Source organism: Apodemus sylvaticus, chromosome 3, assembly GCF_947179515.1.
Source record: "Apodemus sylvaticus chromosome 3, mApoSyl1.1, whole genome shotgun sequence".
In the NCBI taxonomy this organism is placed as follows: Eukaryota; Metazoa; Chordata; class Mammalia; order Rodentia; family Muridae; genus Apodemus; species Apodemus sylvaticus.
Window position 1 is genome coordinate 70,926,171 of NC_067474.1, and position 20,985 is coordinate 70,947,155.

At 48.4% G+C, this 20,985-nt stretch overlaps 1 protein-coding gene across 2 annotated transcripts in view; it reads right to left on the reverse strand.

Annotated features, from left to right (window-relative positions):
* The window catches only part of Ptpn3 (protein tyrosine phosphatase non-receptor type 3), a 109,247-nt gene that overhangs the window by 60,682 nt on the left and 27,580 nt on the right, over positions 1-20,985 (reverse strand). For both annotated transcript variants that reach the window (XM_052176527.1, XM_052176528.1), the window contains exons 2-7: positions 18,794-18,948; positions 13,498-13,605; positions 13,381-13,423; positions 10,881-10,959; positions 5,776-5,820; positions 2,350-2,402 (exon numbers count right to left, since the gene is read on the reverse strand). In XM_052176527.1, the coding sequence (XP_052032487.1) occupies positions 2,350-2,402; positions 5,776-5,820; positions 10,881-10,959; positions 13,381-13,423; positions 13,498-13,605; positions 18,794-18,931 (466 nt within the window). In that variant the 5' untranslated portion in view covers positions 18,932-18,948. The remainder of the gene's footprint in view (positions 1-2,349; positions 2,403-5,775; positions 5,821-10,880; positions 10,960-13,380; positions 13,424-13,497; positions 13,606-18,793; positions 18,949-20,985) is intronic.

Genomic DNA, 20,985 nt, shown 5'->3' on the forward strand with positions numbered 1-20,985 from the left:
AAGAGCTTTAATGCAAGGAGTCATCGCTCCCACTCTGTACACAAAGTTTCCTTCTGAACTGACACGGAAAGATGACGAGAGTGAAGACTACGAGAAAGGTCTTCATATGGTGGGTCCATGCTGTCTCCCCAGGCCACATGAGGCCTGGAAGGTGAAGCCATGCAGATGAGAGGAAAATCAAGACCCAGAGAACAGGGCTTCCACCCCTGTTCTCACTGACTCAGCAGGGTAGGTTCAGTATGAAGGGGTTTTTGGCTGTTGCCCCTTCAGGCACTGTTTAGTCCGAAGCAGGCATGTTGCATAAGGACCAGATGCCTCCATTCACAGGTGGGAACCTGAGGTTCAGCCAGGTGACATCACAGGGACAGATGAAGAGGGCACGCAAGCGCGATTAAACTGAGCACAATCCTCTTTCCTCAAGGTCTTGCTGCTCTGGCTGGAGCTCCAGCTGTGAACACCCAAGCCTGGCTTCAGTCAGCCCAGAAGAAATGGGAGCCACAAATCTAGAGATTGATGAGAACACACTGACTCTGGCTATGTGTTATAGATCACTGCCCTGTGTCATGACATGGCAGACGCCATCTTAATCATAGTAGCTGTGACTATAGTCCCAGAGCCTCACAGGACAGAGTCTATTGACTTTCCCTCCTAGAAGGAGTGAGGAGAATTACTCCAGCCACTCATTCCTACTGCCCTATCTCTTCCTGATCTCAAGAGGAGCAGACAGACACAGGAGGCGGAATGCTAGCTGCAGGGGTGGCCCATTTGTGCAGCTCAGGGAGGCCATCCGTGTTGGGTGGGACTGGTGATGCAGCTCTCTTTGAAGTCAGCCACACTCTTTCGAAGCACAAACCTAGCAGTTCACTAAGCTGGACTTGGATGGAATACTTTCTCTGGTCTGTTGTTGGTGTCCTATCTCCTGGTTCATGTCTTCCCGGTGGATGCAACGTGCCGATGTGTCCCAGAGGACAACCTCTTCTGAGTTTTTTGTCATGAGAAGAGGAGGCTGGTGGGCTGGGGCTGAGTGTGCCTTCCCAGTGAAAGGCTTGCTGTATGCCTGACGTCGTGGGTTCCTCCGTTCTCTGGCTCCGTGCAGTAGGCAGGTAAGCTGTGGGCTCACCAGCCTCGGTCTTCACCTCTCTCGTTTCTGTCCTTGTTGCTCAGGGAGGAAGTACACCTGGGGCCTCCTCAGTAGCCCAAGTGTCTGGCTGGCTGGCTGACTGACTTCCTTCCTTTCTTGCCAATTTCTTCTGAGGCCACAGTAAGATGAGTAATTTGGCTTGCACCTGCTCTGAGACCTGATCATTTTGCTTTCTTAGTTACCTGCCATGCTGTGTGTGGGCTGAGACTTCTGTCTTATGGTAAACTATATGACTCTATACAGCCAACAGGGCACTCTGGGCCGGCACCACAGAGCTAATGAATAGCAGAGTGGTGTTTCACCTTGCACGGGATCACACACCAAGTATGCTTAATTATTTATCACAATTTTGCTGACAGGAAGAAGAGATTTCTTCTGTAGTTAAAAAAAAAAAAAGGCCTTGGCTAGAAAACTCTATCCAGACTTTCTACCCACCATGGCACCTGCAGTGAAGTGTGGTTTGTTCAGCCGGAAAAGTGTGGAAATTGCAAAACCAAGACTGGAGTTCAAAGATTTAGTTAAGAAGCAAAACAAAACACAACAGAACCACACTCCACATAGCGCATTCATTTTTATGCTGATTATATATTAAAATAAGATTTAAATGGATCAAACCTTCAAATAACACTCACACACACACACACACACACACACACATTTTTAAAAGAGGGTCTCATATAGTCTAGGATGGCCTTATGGAGCTGAGGATGACTTTGAACTTGTGATCTTCCTGCTCTGAATGGTCATAGACCAGTGTATAACCTATTAGCTACACTGAAGCTCTGAATATAAATTTGTAAGCTCTCAGTAGCACTTTAGATAGGTATCAAGCAAGCAGCAGAAGTGCCTTCCAGCAAATTCCTTAACCTAGCCAGGTCTTGGTTTCCATGTTCAGAGGAGGTGAGGGATATAAATATTGTTCCACCGGGGTTTGTACGGAGACCAGATCCAAATACCTGGGCAGAGGCTCTGGAAAAAGCTGGTTGTAGCTGTCTGCTGTTTCATAGCTCCCTGGGGGGAAGTGCCACACCATTCCTCCCCCGGCACCACTGTCCATCTGATATCCCCAAGCAAGAGGAGTATGGCTCAGGTTAGAAGTCTTACTATTAAGACAGCAAGAGATATACTCCATCCCAGCACCCGGGGGAAGAGACTTCCTTCCTCAGCGAGCAGCCAGTGATACCTAGTCAACCTCCCTCAGGACTTACATTGTACTGCATAGGATGCTAAAACCACCGCTGAGTTGAGAGGGCAGGTTAACCTGTCAGAAGAAAGAATGATTAGCTAAGTCAGAAGAACCACAGACACCCATAAATCACAGACAGCCTGTGGCTTTCTTTTCTCCATTAACTATTGATGAGCAACGTGAGTGAATTTTAAAGGCAACTCTGATACACATCAATCTCGAATGACACATGGAAAGAGTAAAGAGGTTTTTGGAGATAAAAACCACAATTTTTGGTTTAAAATGATAAGTATTAACAAATATCAGGAAGCTAATGGTCTGACATTGGCCAGCATGCTCACACTGTAAGAGAAGAAGTGAGAAAATAGAATCTGAGGTAAGTATGCAGCCTTTGATCTTTCTAATAAAGACTTAGACTTTCTGTAGGGCTCTGACTATGTCCTAAAGTCCTAGAGACTGGGGGACTCTTAGATACCTCCTCTCCGGAATGGTGATAACTTATAAAATGGAAAAAATAGGGGGCAGGGGGAGGAGGTCTATATTTTAACATTTGTAATTCTGTTATTAAATTGCTTAATTCACTAACTACTGACTATTCCTAAACCCACCTACCCTGCCGAGGTTGACAGGTTCAACCATCTCTGCCTCTTTCCCTGTCATCCGTTAAGAAATCCAGACGTGGCCTGGCCTTGTTCTTCCTGCCAGCGAACCTCAGTCCTCCCAAACGCCTGTTCTCAGCGACTCGGCCTGTCTTATTGCTCTTTCCTCCTCTCAAACCTGACTCTGTGTTCTGCTCAAGCTCTGCCAGCTGACCTGGAGCACGGGCCACTGCTGAACGAGAGAGCAGGCCGGGAAAGGCTGGGGGCAGCGGTGGGAAAGTGAGCCACCCTTACCAGCACCACGAGACAAGAAGATTTTAAAAGCGTCTTCCAGTCCTGTGGTAGTTTCCATGGCAGCCCGTGATGTCCTCATGGGAGTCATCCCACTCGCCGGTGTGGTCTGCTTGACCCCCAAGAGTTTCCCTGTCTGTCCACTGTTCCCGCTGGTTCTGAAGGCACATCTGAAGGAAGCAGACCCTATCTGAAGGCCCCTGATGCCCATGAGGAACTCTGGGTCCCCGCAGACGTCCTTGTCTCTGGGTCAGTGGACGTGTCCTAGGGTTGCTCACTATCTGTTTTGAGCAACAGCATCTTCAGAACAGGGTGACTGTGATAAACATAGACTACGAGTCTCCAACTAAGACAGCTTCACTTAATGTCTAGCCTTTGCTACAAGATGGACAGCTGAGTGGATCTGGGGGTACAGCCTAGAAACGGGCTATGGAGGTTCATACTAGACAGAAAGAGCCAATGGAGACTGAAGAAAAATAATTTCCTAAGAATGATTAGTGCTTAAAATACATAACAGAGAACAAGGCCAGCCTGTACTCCTCTCATTCACTCCACATGCTCCTGTGCACATTTCTTTGTCTCTGTGGTTCAGGCCTCTAGGGAGGGGACTGCCCTGGACGAGCTGTCTCTGCAGAGAGACGATCCTACTGCAATGGCTACCAGTGACTACTCAGACAAGTCAGAAGAGCTGGCATCTGAGGGAAAATGCTAACCTCACAGCTGGCATCTCAGGGAAAATGCCAACCTCACAACACTCTTGGAGCTTGAGAGCGGGTGGAGACATGACAATGGCAAGGCTCTATCTAGGGGGATGGAATCCCGGATGTAGCCACATCTTACTACACTGCCCTCCTTTTGGCAATCCCACAGGGCATCTTGTTTGGGAAAGCCAAAAGGAGGGCAGTGTAGTACCAGAGTTTGGAGCATGGGAAGGCTGAAGGGGAGGCCGCGGCCTGGTGGCCGGCACAGGCTGGGACCTGCCTCATAATGGGTGGGTGAACAGTATTTACAGAAAAGCAAAGCATCTGCTTCTAAGGGAGCCTGGGCCAGGTATCCATGGGTGCAGAACAGCTCAAGAGCGGAGCTGGGCATTTCAACATAGGGTTCTCCTGGAGTGAAATGGGGCTATCTCACAAAAGAGGAGCCCATAGTACCCAGTCTATGGTTCGTGCTGGAGAAGGGGTGCACTACTACCACCATGGGGAAGGATACACAGAAGTCATGAAGGCCCTGAACTCTGTGATCACTAAGCAGCCAACAGTTCTGCCAGCCCCTTCAAGGAGGCTCTGGCAGGCAGGACTGTAGCACAGGGAAGCCCTGGTCTCTTCCAGTCTGTCCTGGTGCACACGGACAGCATCCCTCCAGACGGATGTCTTATCATAACCTCGGCCTGCTTTAATACCCTGCAGCTGTTCTTTTCCATCTGGTGGGCGTGAGACGCAGGCCTGCAGTGGGCAGGAAAAGCCCCTTCTCTCTGTTTTCCTGCAAGGCATCCACATATGGCTTCCAGCTGGAATGGGGGTGGCCTTTTGCTGTCCAGGGAAATCTCTTTTCTCCACCAACCCTAAACCTGGCTTATCCCCAGCACCCCACAGAGACTTTTCTAGGCCACGTGGCAGCAGAGCTCCTGAAACCCTAGGCACCTGTGATTCCCATTGCCCATATGGGTCTCACTTGCCTCATGGGCTTCCTGCCTCACATCATGAGTCACAACTGCCAGCCTCCTCGTGATACAGTTGGCCAAAGGCCTCTGATGACCCTCTACAGTAGAACTAAACTCATAGGAGGAAGTGGGGGGGGGGGGGAAGAATTGTCTTGCTGCCGTTTATTTATTTATTTTTTTCTCCATAAGGTGAAGGGGCTGGCAGGCAAGAGGGCTTAGTAGGTAAGGGGGCTTGCTGCAAATGCCCCCTTGGTGAGTCAAGTTCAATCGCTAGAAACCATGTAAAGGTGCAAGGAGAGAATCAATTCCACATATGTATACCTTTGTACATACATGGGCACATGGGTGCATGCATATGCACATAAACGTCCATTCTATCTATAGTAATAAATTTAAAAAACTTTTTTAAAAGAAAGAAGATACCTAGGATTTGGAAGATGGGATTTTGTGGGTTTGGAATTTTAATTCTCTTTCTGGCCACTTTCAGATACTGTCCAAGCACTGACACAGCCTGTATCTGACTCACAAACAGGTGCTCATCTGAACACAGTTCCCCCCAGAGAGAAGACAAATCATGACTGCCTCGCAGTGGCTCTAACTTACACCTGTTTGCTACCTGAGCTGAGGCCTGTTTTACATTCAGAACCTTTCCTTCCCCTTTAAAATTCCCCAAGTCTTTACCAGAAAGATCACTGCGTGTCTTGTATAAGAGTGTGGTAAAGTGGAATGAAGCTTCTCGATCATGAGTCTCTGTAAATCAGGAGGGAGCTGAAACCAGCCTGACACGCAGGCTTGGTTTAAATTGAACACTGTTGCCAGGAATGCATGCTCATTAGATTAAAACCAGGAATCCGGCTAGTCTGACAGGAAAAGAAGAATTCAAAATTCTCATTACCTTCCTTCACAAACATCCATCTTCAGTTGTAAGAAATACAAATGCCTGAGAAACAAAAGTGTTCGTTAATAAGTGCTCAAAATGCGACGACAAGGGGGCAAGAACATCAGAAGCACGTATTTGATAAACGGAGCATCTGCAAATACCGTTTTACTATTTGCAAAGTGCCTGGGTGCTCTGTGCTAGGGAGGGCTGAGGGGTGGGTGGGGTAGGGAGGAGCCAAGGGTGCCCCCCCCCCAGCTTGCTGCATGGGCTTTCAATGAGGCACAGGGACCCACAGCAGTCTGTACCAGCTGCCCACACACTCACAGGACACACACGTACACACACACTGTTCTGTGAAACTGCTAAGAGGAAGTGGTCTGTGAAGATCACAGCTTGGCTGGAGTGTGACTCCCAGCTGGGCTTTTCCCTGGAGCCTAAGAACCACAGGAGCTGGAGGAGAAGTATTGGTAACCTAGTTACCAGGACCAGCAAGCATCAGCTTTGAAAGCCTGGTGCTGTCCTGGGGGCAAACTATTACAGGCCCCTGGGCCCGGCAGGCTGCATCTTTGTCCTGGGACAGAGAGAGGGAAAGGAGGCCAAGCATCAGCAGCCTGGTGAGGCCAGGGAGCACCATGGAGGCATTTATATTTAGGGACACGGCATACATGTGACGCCTGGCTCCCATCTCCCACTCTTTTTTAAAACCCAGATTCAAGCGGGATTGACATTCCAGGGTCCGGCCAAAGATGACAAAGGGGAAGCCTCCTGAAAGCTAATCCAGAAGGCGCAGAAGCGCTGGGCGGGGGAGAGATCATTCTGGCAATTTAAACAAACCAGTCTCATATTCCTCGGGGTGGACAAAGGTCACGGAGCGGGCCATTTTGAGACCTGGCTGTTTGAAACAGCACCGCAAGCTCCCGTGTGCAGTCTGGGGCTGGGAGCCTGATACTCTGTGACTTTCTTCTTCATGTCAGCCTCACAGATTCACTGGGTAACACTATCTCTATTTTAACTTATTAAAAATTCTTTATGATAAAGAACTTGCAAATAAAAAACATAACACTACAAAATTAAGCAGGCCTCGAGCATACACCTCAATAAACTCTCTACAGTCAGAATTGACAATCTGGGAAAATGCCTCCCGTTACCCTGGACAGATATTCAACAAGAACAATCTCTGTGGGCTGCAGAAGTCACTCCTAAGCTTTGGATCTATACCCTAACTCTGACACAATTAGCACCACTCCATATTGTGTTGAACATGGGCATGAGTGGTTAACCTTTTTGTCTACTTGACTGGACTTCCGATCACCATGGAAACACACCTCTGGGTGTATCTGATGGCATTTCCAGAAGGTTTAAGTGAAGATGGAAGACCTACCCTCAATCTAGGAGGCATAAACTCATGGACAGAATAAAGGGTGGAAGTGAGCTGATGAGGTACTCATCTGTGCTCCCTGACCGTGGGTACACTGTGAGCAGCTGCCCTACACTCACAACCACACCCTCTACCCTGATGGCAGGTAGCCTCTAGGATCGTAAGCCAACACCAGCCCTTCTACCCTTCAGTAGCTTCTTGTTGAAAAAAAAGTCTGGTCACAATAAGGACACTCAGTAGTGGGATCATCTTTTCCACCCAGGAGAACATAACCAATTCTTTCTAGTTGGCTTCTATGTTTATCTAGGCTCACATTCAACCAGAATTAAGTGTTCTCTGCTCCTGGAAGGATACTGGGAGAAAGAAGAGAAGGGAGGTGTTAGAGATGATCCACTGGTAAACCTGCACTGATGGGCACAGATGAAAACGTGAACATTCCGGCACCCTTCACCAAACGCCACCTGGTCCTTTGCAGAGCAAATCCAAATCAAGCCCACAGAATCACATGCAACGAAATGAGAATCACAGAATGCACCCCAAACTTAGGAGGCTTTATCATTTTCTTCAGGGAGCTCAAACTGTCATTAGAGATTGTCAGTAAGAGGAATGCTGCTCAGAACGATCTAAATTTATCAATGTAACAGCAGTTGTGGAGGCTCACAATAAACAGACGTGTAAGTACCCTTGAGAAGAAAGGAAAGCTATCAACAGGAGAAACTTGGCATGTCTAACTTTGGAAAGGTTTGACCCCCTTTGAGAGTGTACTCCATCCAGATCCTGTGGTGGTACGACACAAGCTAGCATCACCCAGTAAGAAAGTATCCATGGGGTTATAATCTACACAGTTGGCCTGTGGGCATGTCTAAAGGACAGCCTTAATTAAGTTAATTGATATGGGAGGACCCAGCCCATTGTGGGCAGCCCCATTCCCTAAGGAGGCAGGAAACTATCTGAACACAAGTAAGCTTCAGATACTTGTGTGTTCTCGACTGTGGGTGGTGATGTGATCAACCTCCTCACGTTTCTCCCTTCACTTTCTTACAGTGATGGACTTTAATTCGGAACTGTGGGCTGAAACAAACTCCTCCCTTCCCTATGCAGCTTTTGGTTAGGGTGTTTTATTACAGTAACAGAATTTAAAATGGGACAGACCTCAACTTCAGAAAGACAAAAACAAAATAAAAACAAAAAACCCTAATGATTTGTCCCCCTTCCTAGATAAGAAACAAAATAATCAACACCACCATCACTGCATTCCTTCTTGGACTCTTGGGAGCCAAATTTCCTTAATAGGAAAGTACTCTTTGGACAGGCTACGTCCAAACGTAGAGCATAAGAAGTTCCTATGTGCCAAGAATATAGGTAAAAACCTTCATGTAGACCAGGCTGGCATCGAACTCAGAAATCTACCTGCCTCTGCCTCCCAAGTGCTGGGATTAAAGGCATGCGCCACCACTGCCCAGCTCCAGTGGGTGAATTAAGGGAGGAATCCAAGACCAATGCTAAGAAAAAGATCAAAGAGTCCCAGATGCTCACCGGCTGTAGGGCACTGTGCTGCCCCATTCCTGCTGAGTCAGAGATACCTAGTACCTGCTGCTCAGGGGGAGACGGCTATTGGCAGACTGACTGTCCACTGTGCACCTTAGGGTGGGAAGTGGGCCACGGAGTGGGGGTGGATTCCAGAGCAGAACCAGTGACTTGGAAGAGTAACACAGACCTAACTGACTTGTAACTCATCTCCAGCTAAAGTCTGCTCCCCACCGTAGCCCTGCTTGCCCCCCATCCCTGCGGCTACTCTGGGGATTTGAAGATGGCCTCACTTCTCCACAGGCTTCTCTCCACTCTACATTTCCCTGGAGGCTCCTTGGATGCACTAGGAGTGAGTGAAACTCACTCCGCAGGTCTCAGCTTCTTTCTTTACGGGTGTAGAAGCTGATGGCCGAGAAGGGCACTAGGGGGGCCATGAGATGAGGCTGGCCCTGGGAGCACCTCCTTCAAGCTTCCCACTTGGAAGCCTAAGCATGCATTTGGGGTGCCATACACCCGGGGCTCCAGCACCCAGGGATGAGACATAGAAGAGGACAGTGACCAGACATGAGCTGGAACTTGTTAAGGTAAACTCAACTTGGTGGGTCACAATGGTCACTTAAGAGAGAGAGGGGAGGAGGGGGAGGGAGGGGTAAGAGGAGGGAGAGAGAGGTTACAACATGCATACATAATTATTCAAGGGTATTCATCCTGACTTTTTGAGATAGGGTCTTGCTTAGGCTAGCCTCAAACTCCTGTGCTCAAGGGAGCCTCCTGCCTCTGCCTCCCCAGTAACAATTAGAGGTGTGTAGTAGCATTGTGTCTGGCTCTTCATATAACTGTAAAGCATCCCTCGACCAGACTCTACTTCATACTGTTCTGAGGAAACCCCAGAGAGGTAGTTTAAAGCACATACTGACAGATGATGTCACCAGGTTTATGTCAGTTAACTTGTGACATGACATGCTGGGTTGAGTGTCTCCACCCTGCCCCTAGTCCAGAGCAATGTGGTGAGTGTGAGTGCGAGTGCGAGTGCGTGCGTGCGTGCGTGCGTGCGTGAGAGAGAGAGAGAGAGAGAGAGAGAGAGAGAGAGAGGGAGAGAGAGAGAGGGGGGGGGGAGAGAGTGGAAGGTAGGCTCCAAAATGATTCAAAGCAGCACGCGCTTCACTGTGGTTCCCAATGAGCCACCTAGGCCTCCCTTACACAGATATCACATTTACCGAAGTGATAAACGCAGTCCCACCCCAAGGCCTGCCCCTGTGGGGGGAAAGCAATACATGCAGAAGGAGGAAAAACAGAGTAATAAACCAACAGCTGGCCTTTAAACATATGGAAAGCTAAAATACGATGTGTAATTGTCATTAAAAAAGAAGAAAGAAGAAACCGAGAGAACATTCTATGTCTGAGCTAATAGCATCTCTTTGGTGAGATTTTTCTGCCATAAAATGGGATTCAATAATCCAAAACAGCTTCTGCTTCTTCCCAGGGAGATAGCTTCCCTCCTTAAGAACACCAAAGGGATACTAACTGGCCAGGCTTCCCATCCTGAGGCAGTGTACCTCCTTTCCCTACCCAGAAAGCCCATTGCCAGGACCACCCAGAGCCAGCACAGCCTGCAAGTGCTGCGGGGTAAACGGCTCCTGTCACAGCCTTCCTTCCCTCACCTGCTTCACAAATGTCCTACCCCTGCTGATTCACCCTGCGGACAGGCCGGGTCCAGCCAGAACCCGTTCTCCCTCCTCACTCCTGCAAACGGGGACCTGGTGGAAAGTTCTGGTTTCAGCTAAGCTTTGTGATCCCCAAGGGACTTCATTCCAGCCCATCAGATGTCGTATGTGCCCCATGGGTGACTGCTCTACTCCAGGCCTGAATCACAAGAATCGACTTAGCAACCTCTGTGTTCACAACACTTACCAGATAGAGGTGTGTGGGGGGGGGAGAGACAGAGAGAGAGACAGAGAGACAGAGAGAGACAGAGAGAGAGAGAGAGGGTGCCCACATGCACTGTACCAGCCTGGGGCTGAGGGATATAGCCCACAACTAAAAACAAACCTGTGATTAAAATTTCAATCCAATTTTTACTTGGACTTCATGATGGTCGGAAGTTATACCCAATCAAGTTACTTGTCCATAGCCAGCAAACCAAGAGTTCATTTTTAGCAGCTACTAATTTGTATATACTGGACAGAGAACACCAAGAGGAAGAGGTCATTACCTGGTTTGTTCCTGCTGCAGTGTGTTGGGATCAGGTATAAAATATCTTACTCGAAAATGCAGGGTACAGGGGAAACCTCCTACAACATTTTTCAAAAACAAATTAGGTTTTCCCTTTAAACAACAAGAGTCCATGTACATAGATAGCTGCTATTCTCCCCGTAAAGGAAATTCTTATCACATCACCACAAGCTTTCCATTATAAAAGCCCCGGGTTCAAATCCAGAGTGTTTAAGTTAACTGTTTAGAAGTCTCCAAGTACTCCTAAAACATTTATACAGCATCAGCTTTGAAGGTGGTGTCACCCACTTCCGGCTGTATGCTTGCCTTACGGTCTTGTTCAAATAATGACATCTGTATTAAGAATGTTTAAAAGTCTTAAATTAGCACCTATACATAAAACTCATAGAGAACTGCAGCCACTCACATTTACATAGTGCCTTACACTTTCCCATCATTCCCATGTTGCATCTAGAACCTTTACCACCATGGCTACCTGCGGGCTGAGTGGTTTTGTTTTACTGATGGAGAAATGTAAACAGCTCTCTGGATTAGGTAGCCCGTGACAAGAACAGAACATTCGGTAACACTAAAGTTTCTGACTTGATGTTTTTTGGTTTTAAAAACTGGAAACCATTTTAATAATTTCAGTTCTGAGCATATTAAAATAGTCACCTGGATCCTGAGTGCTACACAGGTCACTCAGATGTTACTCAGGCATCACCACCAAGTGCCAGTCTGCTTGTGTGGCTAAAACTAGCCATGTGTCTGATACAAGATCAGACCAGTTATGATTGGGGCAATGGAAGATCAAGTCATGTTGCCAAGACATGGAGAGACCTTCTGACTTCTTGGTAAACATGCCAAGGTCCTGTCTCCTGGATCACGTAGCACTTTCGGGCTCTCTGAAATCCAAGTCCTTCTGCAGGCTGCCCAGCTGGCTGGTCCTTCTGCTCATCTTGCCTGCTGCCTTGTTTGTCGTGGCTCTAGGCCTCCGCCCCATATCCTCCAAGTCTCTTAGTTCCTTCTTCACCTCTGGGCTGGTACCAAGAGTCTTCAACGGTAGGTGTGCCTCTGTACACACACCTAACTGCCAGTGGGTGGCGCTAGCTCTGTAGAAAACTTTTCCCATTTCCTGCCTCTCTCTTACCCCCCCCCCCCTCAGTCTCACCCTTCTACCATTGTTACTTTGGAGTCTCAGGTATGGTCTCTTTGTTTTTCATTTCTTCTGTGGATTCAGAACGTGTGCGTGCATGTGTGTGTGTCCATCCATCTGTCTGTCCGTCCATGTGCGCATGGGTGCACAGTATTATCACAGAATTCCTTTTTTCTACTTCTACACTTGACCAGAACAGCAGGGTTCGAATCTGGTTTGGGCTGCATTGCCCAGACTCAGCTCAGTGCTTTGCCTTGGGCTGAGCACTGGGGATGTGTTTGCTGCAAGGACAAGCCAGAGAAAGAATGACAAACAGTTGCCTCATGTGACTGGCCACCTCCTGTGTGTCAAGAATCATGAAGGCTGTGGAACTGAGTGAACAGTCTTGAGAGGCAGTTAAAGCACCTCACTGTGGGGACAGTAAGAGTACTCAGCCATGAAAGGGCCAAGAAATGAGAGGGTAGGGGAGAACTAGTGAGTCCCTTCAGATAATAACAGGAGGAACAGGAGACGAGCTCAGGGACAAGGAGAAGATCACCTAAAGAGGGAGGAGCCTGAGGGGCGGTTCAGACAAGAGGCCTGCAGACTAGTCTAGTTAGTCTGGGACACTAGGTAGGTATGGGGCCAGTGAGAGCTGTGAGGGAAGCCAGGAGGAGAAGGGCTGGCCAGAGGGGAGGCTGGGCATGGCTGGCGTAGCTGTCCCACTGGGAGCTGAGAGCTATACAGAGGCCCACTCTTGATGGGTGAGCCAGCATCTGAGCTGTTGGAAGGTATGAGGGGTTGTGTTGGTCTTCCGTTATGTGTGTGCATTTGTGTGTACACACATGTGTGCAGGTGTCTGCATGTGAACATGGAGACCACAGGCTGATGTCAGGTGTTGCCTTCCACTGTTCTCCATCTTCGTTTTCTGAGACAAGGTCTCTTACTGAACCTGGAGTTCATCCTTTGGCAAGACGGCCTGGCCAGCGGAGTCCAAGAATTCCTGTCTCTGTCTCCAGCGCTGGGATCATGGGCATGCACCACAGAAAGCAGCTTTTTATGGTGGCTCTGGGGATCTGAACTCGGGTCCTTAAGCTTGAACAGCCAGCACTTTTACCAACTAAGACATCAGCCCAGCCCTTGTATGTCTCTCCTTCTTACTCTAGGCTAAGAAACACTATCCTTCATCCACTTGCTCACTTAGAAAAATAATTGACTGCTCCCTTGTTCCGAGCTGCCTCCTCTCCCTCACCCTCAAGGCCGCTCTGAAGAATCTCTCCCCACCCCCACCGCCCCCTTAAGTCCCCATGAGGAGAAGACAGTTCGCCGTGCACCCAGTGACCGAGCGAAGCGAGATCGTACCCACCTTTCAGCTGCTTCCTGAGGGGTTTGCTTGCCTCAAGCCATCTCTGTTGAGTGAGAAAAATAAGCTATGAAACCAACCCAAGCAGGGAAGCAGCACATCTTACGTGTGGGCACTTACAGGGGAGTCCACCGGGTCGTCACCATGCTGCAAGCCAAAGTATTCCTTCTCCGTCACGCCCAGGTGGCCATAAGCCATATCCAGAAGCGACTGGCCCAAATCTTGTTTCTAGATCAAAACCATCAGGTATTAAAATGAACCAAGAAATAGAAGTCACTTTTTTTTTTTAACAGTGGGCAAAAGAGAAAATAAAATTTATTGGGATTTTTATGAATACTTTCCACAGTAACAAAAAGCATTAATAAATTTCAAGTTATAAGGCTGCAAGGAGGGATATAGAAGTAGGGTTAAGACAAATTACATTAATATGTTTTCAGACACTCGGGATTTAAGGGACTAAGGAGAAAGGTCAGTAGCCCCTTGCATTGCAAGGGTGAGAACCTGTGTGTGTAATGGGGGAAGACACAACCCTGGAACTTGCTGGCCAAACAATCTAGCTAAATATGGAAGCTCCAGGTTCAGTAAGATCATATCTCAAAAAACTAATGCAGGGGGCTAGAGAGATGACTTCTGGAACTTGCAGAAGACTGAAGTTCTATTCCTAGTGTCTAAGCTGAGAAGCTTACAACACCTGTAACACCCACCACAGGGGGCCTACTGCCCTTTTCTTGCTGCATGTACACTATTAACACAGAAATACAAAAATAAAAATATATCTTAGTGGTGGTGCACATTTTCAATCCTTGTACTCAGGATCAGAGGCAGGCAGATCTTGATGAATTTGAGGCCGACCTGGGCTACATGGAGAGTTCAGAGCAGCTGTGGCTACACAGTGAGACTCTGTCTCAAATAAGCAAATGGATTAGACAGACAAGTGATAGATGGATAGATGATAAATAGGAAGATAATGTACTAACTGATTTTGTGTGTCAACTTGACAGACTGGAGTTATCACAGAGAAAGGAGCTTCAGTTGGGGAAGTGCCTCCATTGAGATCCAGCTGTAAGGCATTTTCTCAATTAGTGATCAAAGAGGGAGGGTCCCTTGTGGGTGGTGCCATCCCTGGGCTGGTAGTCCTGGGTTCTATAAGAAAGCAGGCTGAGCAAGCCAGGGGAAGCAAGCCAGTAAGGAACATCTCTCCATGGCTTCCGCATCAGCTCCTGCTTCCTGAACTGTGTGAGTTCCAGTCCTGACTTTCTTTGGTGATGAACGGCAATGTGGAAATGTAAGCTGAATAAACCCTTTCCTCCCCAACTTGCTTCTTGGTCATGATATTTGTGCAGGAATAGAAACCCTTACTAAGATGGACAGACGGATGGATGGATGAACGGACAGACAGACAGACAGACAGAATGTTGAAAAAATAAAATAAAGAGTAATAAAGGAAGATACCCAATATTGGCCTGTGCCCTGTGCTGTGGCCAGCCTGGCCAACTCATGAAGCTCCAGGCCAATGAAAGACTGAAGGCGTTTGGGAAATAATATTACAGGTTGCTTTCTGGTGTGCGTGCGTGTGGCTGGTGCGCGCACAACACGCTGAGCTTAACTTAGCTTTCTTAGGTTGCTTCCTTCCCTTAGCTGAGGTTCTCCAGTGACTTCTAAGTTGGAAAACTCACACATTACACAGCAAACACGCCATGACCTGCTGCGGATTACCCACAGCAAATGCTAATCCCAGGTCAGCTCCTGTTGGCCGCTGGGGGCCCAGCTGCAGCTCCTTCCCCTGGAGGAACCCAGAGAGTGTACAGGGAGGAAAACTCTCTACTAACAGCTAAAAATACTCGAATGCCATCCAAAATACCCTCAAAGTGACTTGGCTTGTGTCCCTCTGTGGGATTATCTGCCCTGCTGCTTCTCGTCATCTGAAGTGAGAAGCCGGTGGGGACATTTAGCCACACTTCACTCTGGAGCGGGACTCGGAGGCCTGCACCAGTGTTTATGGGGCAGCCTCTTGTGGGCCCTGGGAAAGCACCACAGGAAGCACCTCTCTCCTTGCTTGGCTGCAGGAGGGGTGACAACATGGAGTGTCAAACACTTTGAACAGGTCAAGGCACAGTAGACAGAGTTCTTAGAAGACACAGTGCGGAAGGTGGGGTCTGCCTGGGCACAGGGACAAGGAACCTCTTTGTGTTTAGTGGGGGTGACAGGGCGGAGTGTCACCCCTCCCATCTTTCTAGTGGACCCACCCAGTCTGAAGCTGACTGCACAAACAAAAGACAGCTGGGGACAGTGTGGGACCGGCACATGAAACTAGCATGGAGCGCTTGGGGAATTTCAGATTTTGTTTTCAGAGGTTGACCTCCAGGAAGGCTTTGAACCCAAACCATTCAACTCAGGACAATGCAAGTCAGAAATAGACAGGTATAGAAGAGGTTCTTCCTGTGAGCTTCTGAGAGCAGGTCAAGTGCAGAAAGTGGGTCGCAGAGACCAGGGCGGGGAGAACGAGGTGCTGTGTGGACACTCCTGCAGCAGCTGCCTCCACGTGACTTCATGGGATCTGGTCTGTTGTGTAAGAACTCGGCCAGTTTCAGAATGTATCACCTGTCCATTCTGAAGGCCTCTGGACCTGCCACCATCCGTCAGAAAAGAGTCTTCATGGGTTTTAAAAAAAAATATAGCCCTCCCATTCCCCCAAATTACCAGATACTCATGTGTGTGTGTGTGTGTGTGTGTGTGTGCGCGCGCGCGCGCACGTGCGCACACAGAATTATGGGTACACTCACCCCTGGGGTGTATAGAAGCCAAAGGTTGATGCTGGGATCTCTTCAATCACATCTCACCTCATGTGGGGACAGAATTTCTCACTGAACCTGAGTTTACAGTTTCAGCCAGACTGGCTGCTCAGGGAGCCGGAGGGCTCTTCCCATCCCAGCCCCTGTGCACGGTCACAGCCACGTGTAGCTTCGGCCACTTTTTACCTATACATGGAGGATGTGAACTCCCCATGCTTGCAAAAGTAAGCACCGTACCTCCCCACTGAGCCATCTCTCCTAATAAAGCAGAGCTATCTTCTCACTTACTGTAATTATTACTGTTTTGGCATATCGTTTATGTAACTTTGACTTCTTATGTCATTATTAACTGTAATTTATTGAACACCTGCAAAGTAGCTCTCAACATAGGCCTTGCCACCGAGGACAGACCCTGCGAGTCGACATGCCTGGCACACCCACACCATCAACCCGACTCAGAGTCCACACAACACCAAAGCCCTGTCTGTGTTCTTGCTGGATTGAGCCTCTCACCTCTGAGCTAGAGAAACATTCAGGTGTCAATCCTGCTCAATTCTAGTTCCCAAAGGAATTAAAACAGAATCCCAGGTGTCGTGGTGCACACCTTTCATCCCCAACATGCCAGAGGCAGAGGCAGGTGGATCTCTGTGAGTTTGAGGCCAGCCTGGTCTACATATTGAATTCCAGGCCAGCAGGAGATAGATATACAGTGAGACCATAAAGGAAGGAAGGAAGGAAGGGAGGGAAGGAGAGAGGAAGGGAGGGAGGGAGGAAGGGAAGGAGGGAAAGGAGGGAAGGAAAGAAGTGGGGGAAGGGAAATACAGAGAGGACCAGCTAGACCAAGAAAACATGACAGGGCCCTGCCAGCAGGTCCAATTGGCTCCACCTCCCAGGTATCACCGACAAGCCCCAGCTCTCAAGACGGCCCTGCCCACCTCCAGAACCTCTCTCAGGGACTGCTAAGGTAGCCTCTCAGCCTTCTCCCTCCCTGGCTACTTCGGACTGAGTGACCCTAAGACAGGCCATGTCGGGCTGTGATTCAGAGCTCTTTATGCCCCGTGTAGAAGCCAGTGTGCCCAGCCCCAGCTGGCCACTCACCCCATGCCTACTTGGAACCTCTCGGACGTCACCTCTCTCCTCCCCCAGGGCTCATGCCGTTCCCGGTGACCTGGCCTTTCACCACGTGGGTCCCAAGGCTCATCAGGCTTGGTGGCAGGCACCCTCGCTCCCTGAGCTGTCCTGCCCTTCTCTTTCTTGATACAATAAATAACACTCCCATCTTCAGAAGAGCAGAACATGGCCATACAGACAGGTCAAGAAGAGAGCCGGGCAGTGGGGAGGAAGGCTGGGAAACGAGTCTCTGCTAATCACTGCCTCTGCATCCCTGGGTGCTGGGTGCTGCTGAGAACACTCTCACATCCACAGTATGGGGCAGCTCCCCAGCCATGGTATAGACAACTAAAACTTGTCTTTTGCCTGCATCAAGATCACTAATGGTGGCAGAGACTGAAACAGAGAGGTTAGAGGGAAGGAGGGAAGAAGGGAGAGAGAGGGGGGAGAGAGAGAGAGAGAGAGAGAGAAAAGAGAGAGAAAGAGAGAGAGAGAGAGAGAGAGAGAGAGAGAGAGAGGTGACTGGGTAAAAACCCACAGGGTGGTAGTCCAAGTCTTTAACCCTAACTCTCAGTAAGCAGAGGCAGACAGATCTCTGTGATTTCCAGGGCAGCGTTAGCGAGTTCAGGCTAGCCAGGCCTACGTGAGAAGGAGAAGGTAGCGACGGGGAGTAGTAGCAGTGACAGCAGGGGTCTGCCAGTTTTCATTAAGGTTTAAGTGCTATGGCCTTTTCTGGTCACCCCTCTCCAATTTTTTTTTTGTATATTTAGGCCCAGACTGGCCTTGAACTTCTGCTCCTCTGGAGTCTACCTCCCAAGTGCCGAATCCCAAGCCCTTACCATCACATCCAGCCCAGCTCCTCGACCACCCTTCTCTTTCTCAGCACATAAAACTGGGGGCACAGGTGACTTGGGGCTGGAGTCGATGCCATTGGGACTGAGAGGCACGAGGAGTCCCTGGCAGGGGTGGTGGCCGGGTGTGGAACCAGCTGCTGTCCTCACCTCTCACAGCTGCTTACGTGAAGATCTGAGATCAAGGGCGCTGAGCAGAAGCCAGGCAGGCCCTTTAGGACTCCTGCCACCCGCAAGGCTGACCATCTCACAGAGCACAGCTGCGTGCCCCGCCCTGTGCCAGGACACCCGGCCTGTTCTCAAGGGGCTCACACTTTCATAGGACACTTATATCCTAGTAAATTTTTAAAACTATTTTTAAAAACATAAAGTCACATGGACTCGAATAAATTGCATTCGGAACATAGTCGTCCAAGGACCAGCTCAGCCTAGAGGGAGTTCAGGGCGAGGTATGACATCCCAGATATATCAACATTGGAGGACACCAACGGTTGGCGTCCCTAAGAGACAGAAGCACAGGCCCCACGCCCAGCCCCACCTCACTGTACCAGTTCTGAAATCGGAAGCTTCCTTGTCAGCTCATCCCTTTTTCGTTTTGTAAACCAAGAACTTAAACCTGTTTAAGAGGATTTAGGCAGAAAGAGAAAATCATGGAGAACTTACATTAACTTTAAAGGTCTGTACCAAGCCATCTAAAAACCGTATGCTGCAGATGACCTCGGATCGAGTTTTCTCTTTGGGCAATTCAGAGGTTCGTGTATTATTAATTCTTCCACCCAACGCACGTAACCGGGAGGTCATAACGGCCGCCGAGTGACCTGCAAGATGAGACACCTGTCAGTGCTTTCCAGGTAGCCAGCCAATCAGGCCCTACACAGGTTGGCCTGGGTCACAGCATCAGCTGCAGATCCTGTAAGGGGGGGAAACAGGGTAACAAAGCCATCTCTGCAATCAGAGCTGCGCTAAGCTGGTGGTTCTCAACCTGTGGGTCTTGGCCCCTTTGGCGAGAGGGTGTCAAACAACCTGTTCACAGGGGTCACCTAAGTCCACTGGAAAACACAGAGATTTACATTATGATTCACAATAGCAGCAAAATTATAGTTATGAGGTGGCGATGAAAATAATTGTATGGTTTGGGGGTCACCATGACATGAGGAACTGTATGCATGGGCCACAGCATTAGGAAGGTTGAGAACCACTGCTAAGCAGAATCCATTGCTCAAAGATAATATATCGTGTTAGGTTAGGTCAAGGAAATGCATGCATGGCTTACTTATCTGTTCATCCTGTTATCTCCAAGGAATCACCTTCTAATTTCCCAGAGCATAATTCCTACCTTAGGTATTTGTAAGTTTTGCAAAACTAAGCATGAAATATATAAAACACCCAAAAGCTGGTTAGTAAGATAAACACACACACACACACACGTTAAAATTAAGAACTTATACTTCTTTGTAAAAAAAATTTATAAGATTTATTTTATCTTGGCTGCAGAGTTGGCTCACTGGTTAAGAGCACATCCAGCTCTGCAGAGGACCTGAGTTCAAGTCCCAGCACCTCCGTCCCAGCTCACAACTGCTATGCTAATGCAAGCTCCAGCAGAACCAATGCTCTGCCTCCCCCTGAGGGCACCACACAAACTCACTCTCAGACACATGGCATACTGAAAATAAAGGTAAAGCATTTTCTTTTATAAAAATGGGAAGAAATGATGTTCTTAGGCAACTGCTTGTCAAAGAAATGCAAAGTAGAGCCACAAAATGAAGTCGCACATGCCCACTGCAGGGCTGACGTAGACTGAGAACAGTGTGGGAGGGGTCCAGCTGTCCTACAAGCAGAGCTGCTGCAAGGAACATAAATTGGGGCTGAAGAGATAAGCACTGCCTGCTCTTCCAAAAGTCTTGAGTTCAATTCCCAGCAACCACATGGTGCCTCACAACCACCTGTACTGGGATCTGAGAACCTCTTCTGGTGTGTCTGAAGACAATGACAGTGTGTGTGTGTGTGTGTGTGTGTATGAATGAATGAGTAGTTGTGTTAATTTATATGGACATAAATTAACTACTTTGGCAAACTTATGGAAAATCTCTACCAAGCTGAACACACACCTTCTGTGATATGACAATCTGATTCCTGAGTATGTGTCCAATAAAACAGCAATACATTTTATTCACAAATATATATGTATATGACTCTTCATAAATACCACCAGATGAGAAAAGATCTAAATTTCCATCAGCTGAAGGATGGAAAAATCGTGGCATGCTCAGACCATGCACCTGCATACAGCCAACCGGAGAAATGAATCCTTGCTATGTGCAAAGCAGGATTTTCTTTCTTTCTTTCTTTCTTTCTTTCTTTCTTTCTTTCTTTCTTTCTTTCTTTCTTTCTTTCTTTCTTTCTTTCTTTCTTTCCTTCCTTCCTTCCTTCCTTCCTTCCTTCCTTCCTTCTTTCTTTCTTTCTTTCTTTTTTTGGTTTTTTGGATTTGGTTTTTTCATGACAGGGTTTCTCTGTATAACCCTGGCTGTCCTGGAACTCACTTCTATAGACCAGGCTGGCCTCTAACTCAGAAATCCGCCTGCCTCTGCCTCCCAGAGTGCTGGGATTACAGGCGTGCGCCACCACCGCCCGGCTAGGATTTTATTTAATGTTACTTTAATGTTTAATGTTAAGAGGCCAGACACGATATATTACCTACAGCACAATCCCAGGTACTGAAACTTTAGGACAGACTAGCGGCTGCTTCTCGATGGTCCCGAATGCTTCTGTAAGGCTGTATATGAGGGGAAGGCAGAGGTCAGCAGAGGTCACTGCTGTGGGACTTCTCTCCACATTGTTGTTTTACATCTTAAGAT